The 22,782-nt window shown below is 41.2% G+C and overlaps 1 protein-coding gene across 1 annotated transcript in view; it reads left to right on the top strand.

The window, feature by feature from the left end:
* Positions 1 to 22,782, top strand: part of LOC112222543 (receptor-type tyrosine-protein phosphatase mu-like) — a 441,501-nt gene that overhangs the window by 333,131 nt on the left and 85,588 nt on the right. Inside the window, exons 20-21 of the mRNA XM_042329181.1 lie at positions 1,147 to 1,223; positions 5,958 to 5,994. Coding sequence (XP_042185115.1) covers positions 1,147 to 1,223; positions 5,958 to 5,994 — 114 coding nt within the window. The remainder of the gene's footprint in view (positions 1 to 1,146; positions 1,224 to 5,957; positions 5,995 to 22,782) is intronic.

Genomic DNA, 22,782 nt, shown 5'->3' with positions numbered 1-22,782 from the left:
TGCCAATAAAACATACACTATGTGGGTCAAAAAGTGTCAACATAATATCGACCTGTATGTATTTGAGCTTTCATTGGTTACCGCTTCATCCCCGCTGTGGGGCTGTAATGATGCTTCCTCTCTCCCCCTGTCCTCTCCTCCTCTCTACCCCCTGTCCTCTCCTCCTCTCTCCCCCTGTCCTCTCCTCCTCTCTACCCCCTGTCCTCTCCTCCTCTCTACCCCCTGTCCTCTCCTCCTCTCTTCCCCTGTCCTCTCCTCCTCTCTTCCCCCTTGTCCTCTCCTCCTCTCTTCCCTATCCTCTCCTCCTCTCGTCCCCCTTGTCCTCTCCTCCTCTCTTCCCCCTGTCCTCTCCTCCTCTCTTCCCCCTGTCCTCTCCTCCTCTCTTCCCCCTGTCCTCTCCTCCTCTCTACCCCCTGTCCTCTCCTCCTCTCTACCCCCTGTCCATTCCTCCTCTCTACCCCCTGTCCTCTCCTCCTCTCTTCCCCCTTGTCCTCTCCTCCTCTCTTCCCCCTGTCCTCTCCTCTCCTTCTCTCTCTTTCCCCTTGTCCTCTCCTCCTCTCTACCCCCTGTCCTCTCCTCCTCTCTTCCCCTTGTCCTCTCCTTCTCTCTTCCCCTGTCCTCTCCTCCTCTCTTCCCCCTGTCCTCTCCTCTCCTTCTCTCTCTCTCCCCCTTGTCCTCTCCTCCTCTCTACCCCCTGTCCTCTCCTCCTCTCTTCCCCCTTGTCATCTCCTTCTCTCTTCACTCCTGTCCTCTCCTCCTCTTGTTCTCTCCTCCTCTTCCCCTGTCCTCTCCTCTCCTTCTCTCTTCCCTCCTGCCCTCTCCTCCTCTTGTTCTCTCCTCCATCTCTTCCCTCCTGCCCTCTCCTCCATCTCTTCCCTCCTGCCCTCTCCTCCATCTCTTCCCTCCTGCCCTCTCCTCCATCTCTTCCCCCTGTCCTCTCCTCCATCTCTTCCCTCCTGCCCTCTCCTCCATCTCTTCCCTCCTGCCCTCTCCTCCATCTCTTCCCCTGTCCTCTCCTCCATCTCTTCCCTCCTGCCCTCTCCTCCATCTCTTCCCTCCTGCCCTCTCCTCCATCTCTTCCCCCTGTCCTCTCCTCCATCTCTTCCCTCCTGCCCTCTCCTCCATCTCTTCCCTCCTGTCTTCCAGATGATCACTCCCGAGTCAGACTTCAGCCCCTGGAGGGAGAGCAGAACTCTGATTACATTAATGCAAATTACGTTGATGTAAGTACACACACCAGCCAGCACACACACACACACACACACACACACACACACACACACACACACACACACACACACACACACACACACACACACACACACACTAGCCGGTTACGAGGACGCAACGGTTGCTCCGATGCTCTCGGGAGCGAGAGGGGAGAGAGGGGAGCGAGAGGGGAGAGAGAGGGGGCGAGAGGGGAGCGAGAGGGGAGGGGAGATGGAGGGGGACGAGAGGGGGCGAGAGGGGAGGGGAGAGAGGGGGGTGAGAGAGGAGGGGAGAGAGAGGGGGCGAGAGGGGAGGGGAGAGAGAGGGGGCGAGAGGGGGACGAGAGGGGAGCGAGAGGGGAGCGAGAGGGTAGCGAGAGGGGAGCGAGAGCGGAGAGAGAGGGGAGAGAGAGGGGGCGAGGGGGAGCGAGAGGGTAGCGAGGGGGACGAGAGGGGAGCGAGAGGGGAGCGAGGGGGGAGCTGGCAGGGCGTCATAGTGAACCTTTAGGACACACACTGCCTTTATGTAAAGGCGTCTTCTTCTTTCAGGCGTGTTTGTGGGAATGAAAATCAGGAGCCGGTTGGTACAAATGAAGGCTGATGGGAAACTGAGTTTATGGGGGTTGATTACAGTTTAACATGTTAGTCATTTAACAGCTCTTATCCAGAGCGACTTCTTAAAGTAGTGTATTTATCTCAAGGTAGCTAGCTGAGACAACCACATATCGCAGTCATAACAAATACATTTTCCCCCGAACAAAGTCGGGATCGGCAAACTCCGAGCTAGTAGATAGTAATGACAGGACATAGTGAACCGCTATGTAGATAGGAATGACAGGACATAGTGAACCGCTATGTAGATAGGAATGACAGGACGTAGTCAACCGCTATGTAGATAGGAATGACAGGACATAGTGAACCGCTATGTAGATAGGAATGACAGGACATAGTGAACCGCTATGTAGATAGGAATGACAGGACGTAGTCAACCGCTATGTAGATAGGAATGACAGGACATAGTGAACCGCTATGTAGATAGGAATGACAGGACATAGTGAACCGCTATGTATATAGTAATGACAGGACATAGTGAACCGCTATGTAGATAGGAATGACAGGACGTAGTCAACCGCTATGTAGATAGGAATGACAGGACATAGTGAACCACTATGTAGATAGTAATGACAGGACATAGTGAACCACTATGTAGATAGTAATGACAGGACATAGTCAACCGCTATGTAGATAGGAATGACAGGACATAGTGAACCGCTATGTAGATAGGAATGACAGGACATAGTGAACCGCTATGCAGATAGGAATGACAGGACATAGTGAACCGCTATGTAGATAGGAATGACAGGACATAGTGAACCGCTATGTAGATAGGAATGACAGGACATAGTGAACCGCTATGTAGATAGGAATGACAGGACATAGTGAACCGCTATGTAGATAGTAATGACAGGACATAGTGAACCGCTATGTAGATAGGAATGACAGGACATAGTGAACCGCTATGCAGATAGGAATGACAGGACATAGTGAACCGCTATGTAGATAGGAATGACAGGACATAGTGAACCGCTATGTAGATAGGAATGACAGGACATAGTGAACCGCTATGTAGATAGGAATGACAGGACATAGTGAACCGCTATGTAGATAGGAATGACAGGACATAGTGAACCGCTATGTAGATAGTAATGACAGGACATAGTGAACCGCTATGTAGATAGGAATGACAGGACGTAGTCAACCGCTATGTAGATAGGAATGACAGGACATAGTGAACCGCTATGTAGATAGTAATGACAGGACATAGTGAACCGCTATGTAGATAGGAATGACAGGACATAGTGAACCGCTATGTAGATAGGAATGACAGGACATAGTGAACCGCTATGTAGATAGGAATGACAGGACATAGTGAACCGCTATGTAGATAGGAATGACAGGACATAGTGAACCGCTATGTAGATAGGAATGACAGGACATAGTGAACCGCTATGTAGATAGGAATGACATGACATAGTGAACCGCTATGTAGATAGGAATGACAGGACATAGTGAACCGTTATGTAGATAGGAATGACAGGACATAGTGAACCGCTATGTAGATAGGAATGACAGGACATAGTGAACCGCTATGTAGATAGGAATGACAGGACATAGTGAACCACTATGTAGATGGGAATGACAGGACATAGTGAACCGCTATGTAGATAGGAATGGGAATTTTCCATAAAACAGAGAGCGCAGATCAATATAGATCACAGTGAACCGCTATGACACATCATAGGGAGTAATGACAGGACATAGTGAACCGCTATGACACATCATAGGGAGTAATGACAGGACATAGTGAACCGCTATGACACATCATAGGGAGTAATGACAGGACATAGTGGAACCGCTATGACACATCATAGGGAGTAATGACAGGACATAGTGAACCTATGACACATCATAGGGAGTAATGACAGGACATAGTGAACTGACTGAAGCAAAGCCGTTTTCCACTATCAAGACAGTTGTCTGAGAAAAGGCTATGTTGAGGTTCCTGTCGAGAAACCGTTCCCTGACAGTAGTAATTGTTAGAAGTGAGATATGATGTATTAGTGACTGGCTTCTTGAAGCTGAATGCCCGATCTAACCACCTGACTCCTTAAGTGGTTTTCTCCTCACGAGATCAGGCGTAAATTCATAATGCTAGGTGCTCACTCTCACACAACACCCTGACACTTCCAAGCGTAAATTGATAATGCAAGGCGGGCCACCGGAAAACGCAGTGTGTTAAATGATTTACCTCTCCAACAGCATTCAGTTCATGTCCATTACGAGGACAGGAGAGTTCTGCAGAGAAGAGTCTCTCTGTGTGTGTGTGTGTGTGTGTGTGTGTGTGTGTGTGTGTGTGTGTGTGTGTGTGTGTGTGTGTGTGTGTGTGTGTGTGTGTGTGTGTGTGTGTGTGTGTGTGTGTGTGTGTGTGTGTGCGTAGAGACTCACTATCAGCTAGTGGGCCATTATCAGAAAAATATGTATGAATGTTTAGGCTCTCTGAAAGCCTTTCTCCTCCGTCTCCTGTCCTGCCTAATCAACTCCTCTGAACATCTCCACTTGGGTTAATATGCCAGTGATTAGCATTCAGGAAGATATGAATAAATCACGAGGCTAAGCAGGAGTGGATATAAAAGCCCTCGTGTGGACATGCAATCACACACGTACACACTCACACACACACACACACATTACCTGATTTTGGTTCTTCCAGTCTTAAAAATGATTCCTATAACTTTTCACATTCACATTAATCCATTTGTTTTATTATTACATTTCGAAAAACACACTCGGCCCAGATGAAGGGTTGTGGGGGGACAATCAGGAGCTGAAGAGAGAGAGGGGAGAGGGAGGAGAGAGAGGGAAGAGAGAGAATAGAGAGGGAGAAGAGGGAGGAGAGAGAAGAGAGAGGGAAGAGGGAGAAGAGAGAGAGAGAGAGAGGGAGAAGAGGGAGGAGAGAGAAGAGAGAGGGAAGAGGGAGAAGAGAGAGGGGAGAGAGGGAAGAGGGAGAAGAGAGGGGAGAGGGGGAGAGAGAGGGAAGAGAGAGAATAGAGAGGGAGAAGAGGGAGGAGGAGAAGAGAGAGGGAAGAGGAGAAGAGAGAGAATAGAGAGGGAGAAGAGAGAGGGAAGAGGGAGAAGAGAGAGGGAGAAGAGGGAGGAGGAGAGAGAGAGAGAGAGAAGAGGGAGAAGAGAGAGAATAGAGAGGAGAGAAGAGGGAGAGAGAGAGGGAAGAGGGAGAAGAGAGAGAATAGAGAGGGAGAAGAGAGAGGGAAGAGGGTGAAGAGAGAGGGAGAAGAGAGAGGAAAGAGGGAGGAGAGAGAGAATAGAGAGGGAGGAGAGAGGGGAGAGGGAGGAGAGAGGTAAGAGAGAGGGAAGGGGGAGAAGAGAGGGAAGATGAAAGAGGGAGGAGAGAGGGAAGATGGAGGCGAGAGGGAAGAGGGGGGAGTGAGGGAAGAGGGAAGAGGGAGGAGGTAGGGAAGAGGGAGGAGAGAGGGAAGAGCAAGGGAAGAGGAAGGGAAGAGGGAGTTGAGAGGAGAGAGGTAGAAGAGGGAGAAGAGATAGGGGAGAGGGAGAAGAGAGAGGGGAGAGGGAGAAGAGGGAGGGGAGAGGGAGAAGAGAGAGGGGAGAGGGAGAAGAGAGAGGGGAGAGGGAGAAGAGGGAGAAGAGGGAGGGGAGAGGGAGAAGACAATCAGGACTAGGTCCAGTTGATGAGAGGAACGAAGGGATGAGAGAGAGAGAAAGACTTTAAGTCTTAATGTTTTGTTTCCTGTTGTCTCTCCTGAGGGACAAATAACATTTCAGGGATTATTTTAGATTAACGTAATCCCTGAGACTAGCAGCTCTATTGTGGAGATCAGTGTAGTTTGCTATATCTGGGGATCATCAACACTTTGGAAGCTTGTTATCTAGATAGATGTTTGGCGGGGTGTCTGTGTGTTCGTGCTTAAGTGTGTGTGTGTGTGTGTGTGTGTGTGTGTGTGTGTGTGTGTGTGTGTGTGTGTGTGTGTGTGTGTGTGTGTGTGTCTTGTGTTCGTTGCATTAGTCTCCTCTGTATTTTAGGGTTGATCTCTTTATATTGACTGAACTACAACAGGACTCTTGACAAACGTGTCACCACTTCTGAACGAATGACGATGAGAACCTCTTGGCATTCTAAATTTTAATATTCTCTCTGACGTCTTTGTTTTTCAGGGCTACCACAGGCCGAACCATTACATCGCTACCCAAGGTAAGATGGGATACTATGAACTGTGTGTGTGTGGATTTGTTAAGGCCGTCTGTCTGGTTTGTTTGTTGTTGTTTTTTAAAGTGAGGCTGTATTCAGGTGTGCTCAGACATCTCTCTCACTTTTCAACATCTTGTATATATATATATACATGTTCCTTGAAGAGCCTTGCTTACATTCTCTCACACACACACAGACACACACACACACACAGACACACACACACACACACACACACTGTCAGGTAAGTGTCGTGTGCTCATGGTGAACGGGTGTTTGTTTGCTAATAACCCATCTGCAAGTCACCTGCCTGTAATAATCTGAGTCCAGAACCTCTAATATAGAAAATGTGCTGTAAACATCAGTCAGAGGAGGCTGAATGATTTGTTGACATGGAGTGCAGGAATTTTCTGTCTGATCCAGATCAGCTTTGTTTCTGCTTATAATATGCAACCTTTTGGTTAACTATTTGTTAGTCATCTTGTCTAGATACATACAGCTTCTCTACTGTCATTATATGTTGCCCCAGAAGACTGAAGAAACCCCTGCTCTCCAGAATAATGTCATAAATGATAGAATGGATGTTTCCATCTAGTTGATATCTGTAACGTTTTCTCTGTCATCACTGCTTCTTTCACAGAGCAAAGAGGTTTAGGGACCGGGGAGAAAAATCAGTTTGACTGGTTGTAAGGACATAGAAAGCTGTGAAAACGACCCAACATGTTTCTGATAAGATTTCAGTTCAGCTTGGAAGTATATTTTATGTGGTTGAAATATTGCCAGCTGTTATGATGTTGATAAAGACAACACCTTTACATACGGTCCCTAACTGTGGTTGAAAGACTATCAGCTGTTATGATGCTGATAAAGACAACACCTTTACATACGGTCCCTAACTGTGGTTGAAATATTGCCAGCTGTTATGATGTTGATAAAGACAACACCTTTACATACGGTCCCTAACTGTGGTTGAAATATTGCCAGCTGTTATGATGTTGATAAAGACAACACCTTTACATACGGTCCCTAACTGTGGTTGAAAGACTATCAGCTGTTATGATGCTGATAAAGACAGCACCTTTACATACGGTCCCTAACTGTGGTTGAAAGACTATCAGCTGTTATGATGCTGATAAAGACAGCACCTTTACATACGGTCCCTAACTGTGGTTGAAAGACTATCAGCTGTTATGATGCTGATAAAGACAGCACCTTTACATACGGTCCCTAACTGTGGTTGAAAGACTATCAGCTGTTATGATGCTGATAAAGACAGCACCTTTTCATACGGTCCCTAACTGCACATTCACAGTCTCTCAAGATGAAGAAATAAATAAATCCTATTGCTCCACTCCTGTTCCTCAGTCAAAATGTGTATAGCGCCTCACAATCATCACACACAACACCACGCTGCTATCAGCCTCTTTTAACACTTCTCCTAATCTTTCCCAAACATGACTGTTCTGGGCCTCTCTTCTATTCCATTAGACTACTGTTCTGTTCCTCTCTTCTATAACAGACTACTGTTCTGGTCCTCTCTTCTATAACAGACTACTGTTCTGTTCCTCTCTTCTATAACATTAGACTACTGTTCTGGTCCTCTCTTCTATAACAGACTACTGTTCTGGTCCTCTCTTCTATAACAGACTACTGTTCTGGTCCTCTCTTCTATAACATTAGACTACTGTTCTGGTCCTCTCTTCTATAACAGACTACTGTTCTGGTCCTCTCTTCTATAACAGACTACTGTTCTGGTCCTCTCTTCTATAACAGACTACTGTTCTGGTCCTCTCTTCTATAACAGACTACTGTTCTGGTCCTCTCTTCTATAACATTAGACTACTGTTCTGGTCCTCTCTTCTATAACAGACTACTGTTCTGGTCCTCTCTTCTAGAACATTAGACTACTGTTCTGGTCCTCTCTTCTATAACAGACTACTGTTCTGGTCCTCTCTTCATTAACATTAGACTACTGTTCTAGTCCTCTCTTCTATAACATTAGACTACTGTTCTGGTCCTCTCTTATATAACAGACTACTGTTCTGGTCCTCTCTTCATTAACATTAGACTACTGTTCTAGTCCTCTCTTCTATAACATTAGACTACTGTTCTGGTCCTCTCTTCTATAACATTAGACTACTGTTCTGGTCCTCTCTTCTATAACAGACTACTGTTCTGGTCCTCTCTTCTATAACAGACTACTGTTCTGGTCCTCTCTTCTATAACATTAGACTACTGTTCTGGTCCTCTCCTCTATAACAGACTACTGTTCTGGTCCTCTCTTCTATAACATTAGACTACTGTTCTGGTCCTCTCTTCTATAACATTAGACTACTGTTCTGGTCCTCTCTTCTACAACATTAGACTACTGTTCTGGTCCTCTCTTCTATAACAGACTACTGTTCTGGTCCTCTCTTCATTAACATTAGACTACTGTTCTGGTCCTCTCTTCTATAACATTAGACTACTGTTCTGGTCCTCTCTTCTATAACATTAGACTACTGTTCTGGTCCTTCTAACTTCTATAACAGACTACTGTTCTGGTCCTCTCTTCTATAACATTAGACTACTGTTCTGGTCCTCTCTTCTATAACAGACTACTGTTCTGGTCCTCTCTTCTATAACATTAGACTACTGTTCTGGTCCTCTCTTCTATAACAGACTACTGTTCTGGTCCTCTCTTCTATAACAGACTACTGTTCTGGTCCTCTCTTCTATAACATTAGACTACTGTTCTGGTCCTCTCTTCTATAACAGACTACTGTTCTGGTCCTCTCTTCTATAACATTAGACTACTGTTCTGGTCCTCTCTTCTATAACAGACTACTGTTCTGGTCCTCTCTTCTATAACATTAGACTACTGTTCTGGTCCTCTCTTCTATAACAGACTACTGTTCTGGTCCTCTCTTCTATAACAGACTACTGTTCTGGTCCTCTCTTCTATAACAGACTACTGTTCTGGTCCTCTCTTCTATAACATTAGACTACTGTTCTGGTCCTCTCTTCTATAACATTAGACTACTGTTCTGGTCCTCTCTTCTATAACATTAGACTACTGTTCTGGTCCTCTCTTCTACAACATTAGACTACTGTTCTGGTCCTCTCTTCTATAACAGACTACTGTTCTGGTCCTCTCTTCATTAACATTAGACTACTGTTCTAGTCCTCTCTTCTATAACAGACTACTGTTCTGGTCCTCTCTTATATAACATTAGACTACTGTTCTGGTCCTCTCTTCTATAACATTAGACTACAGTTCTGTTCCTCTCTTCTATAACATTAGACTACTGTTCTGGTCCTCTCTTATATAACAGACTACTGTTCTGGTCCTCTCTTCTATAACATTAGACTACTGTTCTGGTCCTCTCTTCTAGAACAGACTACTGTTCTGGTCCTCTCTTCTATAACAGACTACTGTTCTGGTCCTCTCTTCTATAACATTAGACTACTTTTCTGGGCCTCTCTTCTATAACAGACTACTGTTCTGGTCCTCTCTTCTATAACATTAGACTACTTTTCTGGGCCTCTCTTCTATAACAGACTACTGTTCTGGTCCTCTCTTCTATAACAGACTACTGTTCTGGTCCTCTCTTCTAGAACAGACTACTGTTCTGGTCCTCTCTTCTATAGACTACTGTTCTGGTCCTCTCTTCTATAACATTAGACTACTGTTCTGGTCCTCTCTTCTATAACAGACTACTGTTCTGGTCCTCTCTTCTATAACATTAGACTACTGTTCTGGTCCTCTCTTCTATAACAGACTACTGTTCTGGTCCTCTCTTCTATAACATTAAACTACTGTTCTGGTCCTCTCTTCTATAACAGACTACTGTTCTGGTCCTCTCTTCTATAACAGACTACTGTTCTGGTCCTCTCTTCTATAACAGACTACTGTTCTGGTCCTCTCTTCTATAACATTAGACTACTGTTCTGGTCCTCTCTTCTACAACATTAGACTACTGTTCTGGTACTGTTCTCTCTTCTATAACATTAGACTACTGTTCTGGTCCTCTCTATAACATTAACAGTTCCTCTCTTCTATAACAGACTACTGTTCTGGTCCTCTCTTCTATAACATTAGACTACTGTTCTGGTCCTCTCTTCTATAACATTAGACTACTGTTCTGGTCCTCTCTTCTATAACATTAGACTACTGTTCTGGTCCTCTCTTCTATAACATTAGACTACTGTTCTGGTCCTCTTCTATAACATTAGACTACTGTTCTGGTCCTCTCTTCTATAACAGACTACTGTTCTGACTACTGTTCTGGTCTCTTCTAGAACATTAGACGACTGTTCTGGTCCTCTCTTCTATAACAGACTACTGTTCTGGTCCTCTCTTCATTAACATTAGACTACTGTTCTGGTCCTCTCTTCTATAACATCAGACTACTGTTCTGGTCCTCTCTTCTATAACATTAGACTACTGTTCTGGTCCTCTCTTCTATAACATCAGACTACTGTTCTGGTCCTCTCTTCTATAACATTAGACTACTGTTCTGGTCCTCTCTTCTGCAACATTAGACTACTGTTCTGGTCCTCTCTTCTATAACAGACTACTGTTCTGGTCCTCTCTTCATTAACATTAGACTACTGTTCTAGTCCTCTCTTCTATAACATTAGACTACTGTTCTGGTCCTCTCTTCTATAACATTAGACTACTGTTCTGGTCCTCTCTTCTATAACAGACTACTGTTCTGGTCCTCTCTTCTATAACATTAGACTACTGTTCTGGTCCTCTCTTCTATAACAGACTACTGTTCTGGTCCTCTCTTCTATAACATTAGACTACTGTTCTGGTCCTCTCTTCTATAACAGACTACTGTTCTGGTCCTCTCTTCTATAACAGACTACTGTTCTGGTCCTCTCTTCTATAACAGACTACTGTTCTGGTCCTCTCTTCTACAACATTAGACTACTGTTCTGGTCCTCTCTTATATAACATTAGACTACTGTTCTGGTCCTCTCTTATATAACATTAGACTACTGTTCTGGTCCTCTCTTCTATAACAGACTACTGTTCTGGTCCTCTCTTCTATAACATTAGACTACTGTTCTGGTCCTCTCTTCTATAACATTAGACTACTGTTCTGGTCCTCTCTTCTATAACATTAGACTACTGTTCTGGTCCTCTCTTCTATAACAGACTACTGTTCTGGTCCTCTCTTCTATAACATTAGACTACTGTTCTGGTCCTCTCTTCTATAACAGACTACTGTTCTGGTCCTCTCTTCTATAACAGACTACTGTTCTGGACTACCTCCTCTTCTAGAACAGACTACTGTTCTGGTCCTCTTCTATAACAGACTACTGTTCTGGTCCTCTCTTCTATAACATTAGACTACTGTTCTGGTCCTCTCTTCTATAACAGACTACTGTTCTGGTCCTCTCTTCTATAACATTAGACTACTGTTCTGCCTCTTCTATAACAGACTACTGTTCTGGTCCTCTCTTCTATAACATTAGACTACTGTTCTGGTCCTCTCTTCTAGAACAGACTACTGTTCTGGTCCTCTCTTCTATAACAGACTACTGTTCTGGTCCTCTCTTCTATAACATTAGACTACTGTTCTGGTCCTCTCTTCTATAACAGACTACTGTTCTGGTCCTCTCTTCTATAACATTAGACTACTGTTCTGGTCCTCTCTTCTATAACAGACTACTGTTCTGGTCCTCTCTTCTATAACATTAAACTACTGTTCTGGTCCTCTCTTCTATAACAGACTACTGTTCTGGTCCTCTCTTCTATAACAGACTACTGTTCTGGTCCTCTCTTCTATAACAGACTACTGTTCTGGTCCTCTCTTCTATAACATTAGACTACTGTTCTGGTCCTCTCTTCTACAACATTAGACTACTGTTCTGGTCCTCTCTTATATAACATTAGACTACTGTTCTGGTCCTCTCTTATATAACATTAGACTACTGTTCTGGTCCTCTCTTCTATAACAGACTACTGTTCTGGTCCTCTCTTCTATAACATTAGACTACTGTTCTGGTCCTCTCTTCTATAACATTAGACTACTGTTCTGGTCCTCTCTTCTAGAACATTAGACTACTGTTCTGGTCCTCTCTTCTATAACATTAGACTACTGTTCTGGTCCTCTTCTATAACATTAGACTACTGTTCTGGTCCTCTCTTCTATAACAGACTACTGTTCTGGTCCTCTCTTCTAGAACATTAGACGACTGTTCTGGTCCTCTCTTCTATAACAGACTACTGTTCTGGTCCTCTCTTCATTAACATTAGACTACTGTTCTGGTCCTCTCTTCTATAACATCAGACTACTGTTCTGGTCCCTCTTCTATAACATTAGACTACTGTTCTGGTCCTCTCTTCTATAACATCAGACTACTGTTCTGGTCCTCTCTTCTATAACATTAGACTACTGTTCTGGTCCTCTCTTCTATAACATTAGACTACTGTTCTGGTCCTCTCTTCTATAACATAACATTAACACAGTAGAACCTCCACCTCCTCACATTAACATGGTAGAACCCTCCACCTCCTCAATTAACATGGTAGAACCCTCCACCTCCTCAATTAACATGGTAGAACCCTCCACCTCCTCAATTAACATGGTAGAACCCTCCACCTCCTCAATTAACATGGTAGAACCCTCCACCTCCTCAATTAACATGGTAGAACCCTCCACCTCCTCAATTAACATGGTAGAACCCTACACCTCCTCAATTAACATGGTAGAACCCTCCACCTCCTCAATTAACATGGTAGAACCCTCCACCTCCTCAATTAACATGGTAGAACACTCCACCTCCTCAATTAACATGGTAGAACCCTCCACCTCCTCAATTAACATGGTAGAACCCTCCACCCCCTCAATTAACATGGTAGAACCCTCCACCTCCTCAATTAACATGGTAGAACCCTCCACCTCCTCATTAACATGGTAGAACCCTCCACCTCCTCAATTAACATGGTAGAACCCTCCACCTCCTCAATTAACATGGTAGAACCCTCCACCTCCTCAATTAACATGGTAGAACCCTCCACCTCCTCAATTAACATGGTAGAACCCTCCACCTCCTCAATTAACATGGTAGAACCCTCCACCCTCAATTAACATGGTAGAACCCTCCACCTCCTCAATTAACATGGTAGAACCCTCCACCCCCTCAATTAACATAGTAGAACCCTTCACCCCTCAATTAACATGGTAGAACCCTCCACCTCCTCAATTAACATGGTAGAACCCTCCACCTCCTCAATTAACATGGTAGAACCCACCACCTCCTCAATTAACATGGTAGAACCCTCCACCTCCTCAATTAACATGGTAGAACCCTCCACCTCCTCAATTAACATGGTAGAACCCTCCACCTCCTCAATTAACATGGTAGCACAAGCATTTCGCTACACTCGCATTAACATCTGCTAACCATGTGTATGTGACAAATAAAATTTGATTTGATTTGATTTTATTTAGAACCCTCCACCTCCTCAATTAACATGGTAGAACCCTCCACCTCCTCAGTGTCTCAATGAACATACTTTAACTCAATATACACACATATACACACATTGTACACACAATATACACTCATTATACACACATTATATTCACATTATACACACAATATACACACAATATACACACATTATACACACACATTATACACACAATATACCCAAATTATACACACACTTTATGTCACGAAAATGTGGCATATTTTGAGGAAGAATTTTATAAAGACATATGTTCCCTGAGAACTAAACTGGAAAACACTACGTTAGAACCCTCTTAAATATGTTAACCCGTATTTAAATGAGGAGAAGGTAAGAAGTTAAGTTAAGGAGGAGTTAAATGTGGCAGAAGTTATGAAGGTGATTGAAGCTGCACAAAATGGGAAAGCGTTTGGTCTTGATTAACTGCCTAATGAGGATTTAAAATTCACTAAATTACTTGACGTCCTATATGATTTGCTCCTCAAGTGTTTTTGAGTACAGTATACTGCCATACACTTAGTATAAGTCTATAGTAAAGTAGTATAGTGTACTGCTGTCCACTTGGTATAAGTCTATAGTGATGTAGTATAGTATACTGCTATACACTTGGTATAAGTCTATAGTGATTGAGTACAGTATACTGCCATACACTTGGTATAAGTCTTTAGTGATTGAGTACAGTATACTGCCCTCCACTTGGTATAAGTCTATAGTGATTGAGTACAGTATACTGCCCTCCACTTGGTATAAGTCTTTAGTGATTGAGTACAGTATACTGCCCTCCACTTGGTATAAGTCTATAGTGATTGAGTACAGTATACTGCCCTCCACTTGGTATAAGTCTATAGTGATTGAGTACAGTATACTGCCATCCACTTGGTATAAGTCTATAGTGATTGAGTACAGTATACTGCCCTCCACTTGGTATAAGTCTATAGTGATTGAGTACAGTATACTGCCCTCCACTTGGTATAAGTCTATAGTGATTGAGTACAGTATACTGCCATCCACTTGGTATAAGTCTATAGTGATTGAGTACAGTATACTGCCCTCCACTTGGTATAAGTCTATAGTGATTGAGTACAGTATACTGCCCTCCACTTGGTATAAGTCTATAGTGATTGAGTACAGTATACTGCCCTCCACTTGGTATAAGTCTATAGTGATTGAGTACAGTATACTGCCCTCCACTTGGTATAAGTCTATAGTGATTGAGTACAGTATACTGCATCCAGTATAAGTCTATAGTGATTGAGTACAGTATACTGCCATCCACTTGGTATAAGTCTATAGTGATTGAGTACAGTATACTGCCCTCCACTTGGTATAAGTCTATAGTGATTGAGTACACTTGGTATACTGCCATCCACTTGGTATAAGTCTATAGTGATTGAGTACAGTATACTGCCCTCCACTTGGTATAAGTCTATAGTGATTGAGTACAGTATACTGCCCTCCACTTGGTATAAGTCTATAGTGATTGAGTACAGTATACTGCCCTCCACTTGGTATAAGTCTATAGTGATTGAGTACAGTATACTGCCCTCCACTTGGTATAAGTCTATAGTGATTGAGTACAGTATACTGCCATCCACTTGGTATAAGTCTATAGTGATTGAGTACAGTATACTGCCCTCCACTTGGTATAAGTCTATAGTGATTGAGTACAGTATACTGCCCTCCACTTGGTATAAGTCTATAGTGATTGAGTACAGTATACTGCCCTCCACTTGGTATAAGTCTATAGTGATTGAGTACAGTATACTGCCCTCCACTTGGTATAAGTCTATAGTGATTGAGTACAGTATACTGCCATCCACTTGGTATAAGTCTATAGTGATTGAGTACAGTATACTGCCCTCCACTTGGTATAAGTCTATAGTGATTGAGTACAGTATACTGCCCTCCACTTGGTATAAGTCTATAGTGATTGTACAGTACAGTATACTATAGTGATTGCATCCACTTGGTATAAGTCTATAGTGATTGAGTACAGTATACTGCCCTCCACTTGGTATAAGTCTATAGTGATTGAGTACAGTATACTGCCCTCCACTTGGTATAAGTCTATAGTGATTGAGTACAGTATACTGCCATCCACTTGGTATAAGTCTATAGTGATTGAGTACAGTATACTGCCCTCCACTTGGTATAAGTCTATAGTGATTGAGTACAGTATACTGCCCTCCACTTGGTATAAGTCTATAGTGATTGAGTACAGTATACTGCCCTCCACTTGGTATAAGTCTATAGTGATTGAGTACAGTATACTGCCCTCCACTTGGTGTAAGTCTATAGTGATTGAGTACAGTATACTGCCCTCCACTTGGTGTAAATCTATAATGAATCCTATTCCCAAATCTTTTAATGACTTGAGAGTGCCACTGAAATATATATGCGTACGTGTATGTATGGTTTATAAATGATGTTCGTCCATCCTCAACAATATATTGTGGAGGAAGAACAAAATGGTTTCGGTAAATTCAGAGCCTGTACAGATCATTTCTTCTCGGTCTGAAATCATCTGAACTAGATTTACACGAAGAGAAGCCTACTTTTGATTTCCAGAAAGCTTTTGATTTTGTAAATAGGGATATTTTAGCCTATAGTTTGTTAAAGACAGGGGGTTGATGGGAAATTTTCATCACGCATTCCAGTCTCTTTACAAAAGTAACAATTGCTTGTGTGCGTGATAATTAATTTCGTGCAGATTGGTTTCCCACACCCTCGGGTGTAAAACAAAGAGACGCCTCATCACAGACTTTGTTTGCTTTGTTTATAAATGATTTGGCAAAATAAATTAAAATGTTAAATATTTCGAGTAAGATATGATGATGAAATGCTAAGTATCATTTTATATGTCGATGATATTATTTTGATGTCAGAAACTGAACACGATCTTTAGAACATGTTATTATGTCAGTTGGTGTAAAAGATGGAGACTCATGATCAACCAGACTAAAACACAGATAATGACTTGGTGTTAAAGATGGAGACTCATGATCAACCAGACTAAAACACAGATAATGACTTGGTGTAAAAGATGGAGACTCATGATCAACCAGACTAAAACACAGATAATGATTTGGTGTTAAAGATGGAGACTCATGATCAACCAGACTAAAACACAGATAATGACTTGGTGTTAAAGATGGAGACTCATGATCAACCAGACTAAAACACAGATAATGACTTGGTGTTAAAGATGGAGACTCATGATCAACCAGACTAAAACACAGATAATGACTTGGTGTTAAAGATGGAGACTCATGATCAACCAGACTAAAACATAGATAATGATTTGGTGTTAAAGATGGAGACTCATGATCAACCAGACTAAAACACAGATAATGACTTGGTGTTAAAGATGGAGACTCATGATCAACCAGACTAAAACACAGATAATGATTTGGTGTTAAAGATGGAGACTCATGATCAACCAGACTAAAACACAGATAATGACTTGGTGTAAAAGAGACTCATGATCAACCAGACTAAAACACAGATAATGATTTGGTGTTAAAGATGGAGACTCATGATCAACCAGACTAAAACACAGATAATGACTTGGTGTTAAAGATGGAGACTCATGATCAACCAGACTAAAACACAGATAATGATTTGGTGTTAAACATGGAGACTCGTGATCAACCAGACTAAAACACAGATAATGATTTGGTGTTAAAGATGGAGACTCATGATCAACCAGACTAAAACACATATAATGATTTGGTGTTAAAGATGGAGACTCATGATCAACCAGACTAAAACACAGATAATGACTTGGTGTAAAACATGGAGACTCATGTTCAACCAGACTAAAACACAGATAATGACTTGGTGTAAAAGATGGAGACTCATGATCAACCAGACTAAAACACAGATAATGACTTGGTGTAAAAGAGAATCATGATCAACCAGACTAAAACACAGATAATGATTTGGTGTTAAAGATGGAGACTCATGTTCAACCAGACTAAAACACAGATAATGATTTGGTGTTAAAGATGGAGACTCATGATTAACCAGACTAAAACACAGATAATGATTTGGTGTTAAAGATGGAGACTCATGTTCAACCAGACTAAAACACAGATAATGACTTGGTGTTAAAGATGGAGACTCATGATCAACCAGACTAAAACACAGATAATGATTTGGTGTTAAAGATGGAGACTCATGATCAAGCAGACTAAAACACAGATAATGACTTGGTGTTAAAGATGGAGACTCATGATCAACCAGACTAAAACACAGATAATGATTTGGTGTTAAAGATGGAGACTCATGATCAACCAGACTAAAACACAGATAATGACTTGGTGTAAAAGAGACTCATGATCAACCAGACTAAAACACAGATAATGATTTGGTGTTAAAGATGGAGACTCATGATCAACCAGACTAAAACACAGATAATGACTTGGTGTAAAGATGGAGACTCATGATCAACCAGACTAAAACACAGATAATGACTTGGTGTAAAAGAGACTCATGATCAACCAGACTAAAACACAGATAATGATTTGGTGTTAAAGATGGAGACTCATGATCAACCAGACTAAAACACAGATAATGACTTGGTGTAAATGGAGACTCATGATCAACCAGACTAAAACACAGATAATGATTTGGTGTTAAAGATGGAGACTCATGATCAACCAGACTAAAACACAGATAATGATTTGGTGTTAAAGATGGAGACTCATGATCAACCAGACTAAAACACAGATAATGATTTGGTGTTAAAGATGGAGACTCATGATCAACCAGACTAAAACACAGATAATGATTTGGTGTTAAAGATGGAGACTCATGATCAACCAGACTAAAACACAGATAATGATTTGGTGTTAAAGATGGAGACTCATGATCAACCAGACTAAAACACAGATAATGACTTGGTGTAAAAGAGACTCATGATCAACCAGACTAAAACACAGATAATGACTTGGTGTAAAAGAGAATCATGATCAACCAGACTAAAACACAGATAATGATTTGGTGTTAAAGATGGAGACTCATGTTCAACCAGACTAAAACACAGATAATGATTTGGTGTTAAAGATGGAGACTCATGATCAACCAGACTAAAACACAGATAATGATTTGGTGTTAAAGATGGAGACTCATGTTCAACCAGACTAAAACACAGATAATGACTTGGTGTTAAAGATGGAGACTCATGATCAACCAGACTAAAACACAGATAATGACTTGGTGTTAAAGATGGAGACTCATGATCAACCAGACTAAAACACAGATAATGACTTGGTGTTAAAGATGGAGACTCATGATCAACCAGACTAAAACACAGATAGTGATTTGGTGTTAAAGATGGAGACTCATGATCAACCAGACTAAAACACAGATAATGACTTGGTGTAAAAGAGACTCATGATCAACCAGACTAAAACACAGATAATGATTTGGTGTTAAAGATGGAGACTCATGATCAACCAGACTAAAACACAGATAATGACTTGGTGTAAAAGAGACTCATGATCAACCAGACTAAAACACAGATAATGACTTGGTGTAAAAGAGAATCATGATCAACCAGACTAAAACACAGATAATGATTTGGTGTTAAAGATGGAGACTCATGATCAACCAGACTAAAACACAGATAATGACTTGGTGTAAATGAGACTCATGATCAACCAGACTAAAACACAGATAATGATTTGGTGTTAAAGATGGAGACTCATGATCAACCAGACTAAAACACAGATAATGATTTGGTGTAAAAGATGGAGACTCATGTTCAACCAGACTAAAACACAGATAATGATTTGGTGTAAAACATGGAGACTCATGATCAACCAGACTAAAACACAGATAATGACTTGGTGTAAAACATGGAGACTCGTGATCAACCAGACTAAAACACAGATAATGACTTGGTGTTAAAGAGACTCATGTTCAACCAGACTAAAACACAGATAATGACTTGGTGTAAAACATGGAGACTCATGTTCAACCAGACTAAAACACAGATAATGATTTGGTGTTAAAGATGGAGACTCATGATCAACCAGACTAAAACACAGATAATGACTTGGTGTTAAAGATGGAGACTCATGATCAACCAGACTAAAACACAGATAATGACTTGGTGTAAAACATGGAGACTCATGTTCAACCAGACTAAAACACAGATAATGACTTGGTGTAAAACAGACTCATGTTCAACCAGACTAAAACACAGATAATGATTTGGTGTTAAAGATGGAGACTCATGATCAACCAGACTAAAACACAGATAATGATTTGGTGTTAAAGATGGAGACTCATGATCAACCAGACTAAAACACAGATAATGACTTGGTGTTAAAGATGGAGACTCATGATCAACCAGACTAAAACACAGATAATGACTTGGTGTTAAAGAGACTCATGATCAACCAGACTAAAACACAGATAATGACTTGGTGTTAAAGAGACTCATGATCAACCAGACTAAAACACAGATAATGACTTGGTGTTAAAGATGGAGACTCATGATCAACCAGACTAAAACACAGATAATGACTTGGTGTAAAAGAGACTCATGATCAACCAGACTAAAACACAGATAATGACTTGGTGTTAAAGATGGAGACTCATGATCAACCAGACTAAAACACAGATAATGATTTGGTGTTAAAGATGGAGACTCATGATCAACCAGACTAAAACACAGATAATGACTTGGTGTTAAAGATGGAGACTCATGATCAACCAGACTAAAACACAGATAATGACTTGGTGTAAAACATGGAGACTCATGTTCAACCAGACTAAAACACAGATAATGACTTGGTGTTAAAGATGGAGACTCATGATCAACCAGACTAAAACACAGATAATGACTTGGTGTTAAAGTTGGAGACTCATGATCAACCAGACTAAAACACAGATAATGACTTGGTGTTAAAGAGACTCATGATCAACCAGACTAAAACACAGATAATGACTTGGTGTTAAAGATGGAGACTCATGATCAACCAGACTAAAACACAGATAATGACTTGGTGTTAAAGATGGAGACTCATGATCAACCAGACTAAAACACAGATAATGATTTGGTGTAAAACATGGAGACTCATGTTCAACCAGACTAAAACACAGATAATGACTTGGTGTAAAACATGGAGACTCATGTTCAACCAGACTAAAACACAGATAATGATTTGGTGTTAAAGATGGAGACTCATGATCAACCAGACTAAAACACAGATAATGATTTGGTGTTAAAGATGGAGACTCATGATCAACCAGACTAAAACACAGATAATGACTTGGTGTTAAAGATGGAGACTCATGATCAACCAGACTAAAACACAGATAATGACTTGGTGTTAAAGATGGAGACTCATGATCAACCAGACTAAAACACAGATAATGACTTGGTGTTAAAGAGACTCATGATCAACCAGACTAAAACACAGATAATGACTTGGTGTTAAAGAGACTCATGATCAACCAGACTAAAACACAGATAATGACTTGGTGTTAAAGATGGAGACTCATGATCAACCAGACTAAAACACAGATAATGACTTGGTGTAAAAGAGACTCATGATCAACCAGACTAAAACACAGATAATGACTTGGTGTTAAAGATGTAGACTCATGATCAACCAGACTAAAACACAGATAATGACTTGGTGTAAAAGAGACTCATGATCAACCAGACTAAAACACAGATAATGATTTGGTGTTAAAGATGGAGACTCATGATCAACCAGACTAAAACACAGATAATGATTTGGTGTTAAACATGGAGACTCGTGATCAACCAGACTAAAACACAGATAATGATTTGGTGTTAAAGATGACTTGGTGTTAAAGATGGAAACAGACTCATGATCAACCAGACTAAAACACAGATAATGATTTGGTGTTAAACATGGAGACTCGTGATCAACCAGACTAAAACACAGATAATGATTTGGTGTTAAAGATGGAGACTCATGATCAACCAGACTAAAACACAGATAATGATTTGGTGTTAAACATGGAGACTCGTGATCAACCAGACTAAAACACAGATAATGATTTGGTGTTAAAGATGGAGACTCATGATCAACCAGACTAAAACACAGATAATGATTTGGTGTAAAACATGGAGACTCATGATCAACCAGACTAAAACACAGATAATGATTTGGTGTTAAAGATGGAGACTCATGATCAACCAGACTAAAACACAGATAATGATTTGGTGTTAAAGATGGAGACTCATGATCAACCAGACTAAAACACAGATAATGATTTGGTGTTAAAGATGGAGACTCATGATCAACCAGACTAAAACACAGATAATGATTTGGTGTTAAAGATGGAGACTCATGATCAACCAGACTAAAACACAGATAATGACTTGGTGTAAAAGAGACTCATGATCAACCAGACTAAAACACAGATAATGACTTGGTGTAAAGAGAATCATGATCAACCAGACTAAAACACAGATAATGATTTGGTGTTAAAGAGACTCATGTTCAACCAGACTAAAACACAGATAATGACTTGGTGTTAAAGATGGAGACTCATGATCAGCCAGACTAAAACACAGATAATGATTTGGTGTAAAAGAGACTCATGATCAACCAGACTAAAACACAGATAATGATTTGGTGTTAAAGATGGAGACTCATGATCAACCAGACTAAAACACAGATAATGACTTGGTGTTAAAGATGGAGACTCATGATCAACCAGACTAAAACACAGATAATGACTTGGTGTTAAAGAGACTCATGATCAACCAGACTAAAACACAGATAATGACTTGGTGTTAAAGAGACTCATGATCAACCAGACTAAAACACAGATAATGACTTGGTGTTAAAGATGGAGACTCATGATCAACCAGACTAAAACACAGATAATGATTTGGTGTTAAAGATGGAGACTCATGATCAACCAGACTAAAACACAGATAATGATTTGGTGTTAAAGTTGGAGACTCATGATCAACCAGACTAAAACACAGATAATGACTTGGTGTTAAAGAGACTCATGATCAACCAGACTAAAACACAGATAATGACTTGGTGTTAAAGAGACTCATGATCAACCAGACTAAAACACAGATAATGACTTGGTGTTAAAGATGGAGACTCATGATCAACCAGACTAAAACACAGATAATGACTTGGTGTAAAAGAGACTCATGATCAACCAGACTAAAACACAGATAATGACTTGGTGTTAAAGATGGAGACTCATGATCAACCAGACTAAAACACAGATAATGATTTGGTGTTAAAGATGGAGACTCATGATCAACCAGACTAAAACACAGACAATGACTTGGTGTTAAAGATGGAGAC

Source organism: Oncorhynchus tshawytscha, linkage group LG10 (genome assembly GCF_018296145.1).
Source record: "Oncorhynchus tshawytscha isolate Ot180627B linkage group LG10, Otsh_v2.0, whole genome shotgun sequence".
In the NCBI taxonomy this organism is placed as follows: Eukaryota; Metazoa; Chordata; class Actinopteri; order Salmoniformes; family Salmonidae; genus Oncorhynchus; species Oncorhynchus tshawytscha.
This window is presented reverse-complemented; position numbering and strand designations above follow the sequence as displayed.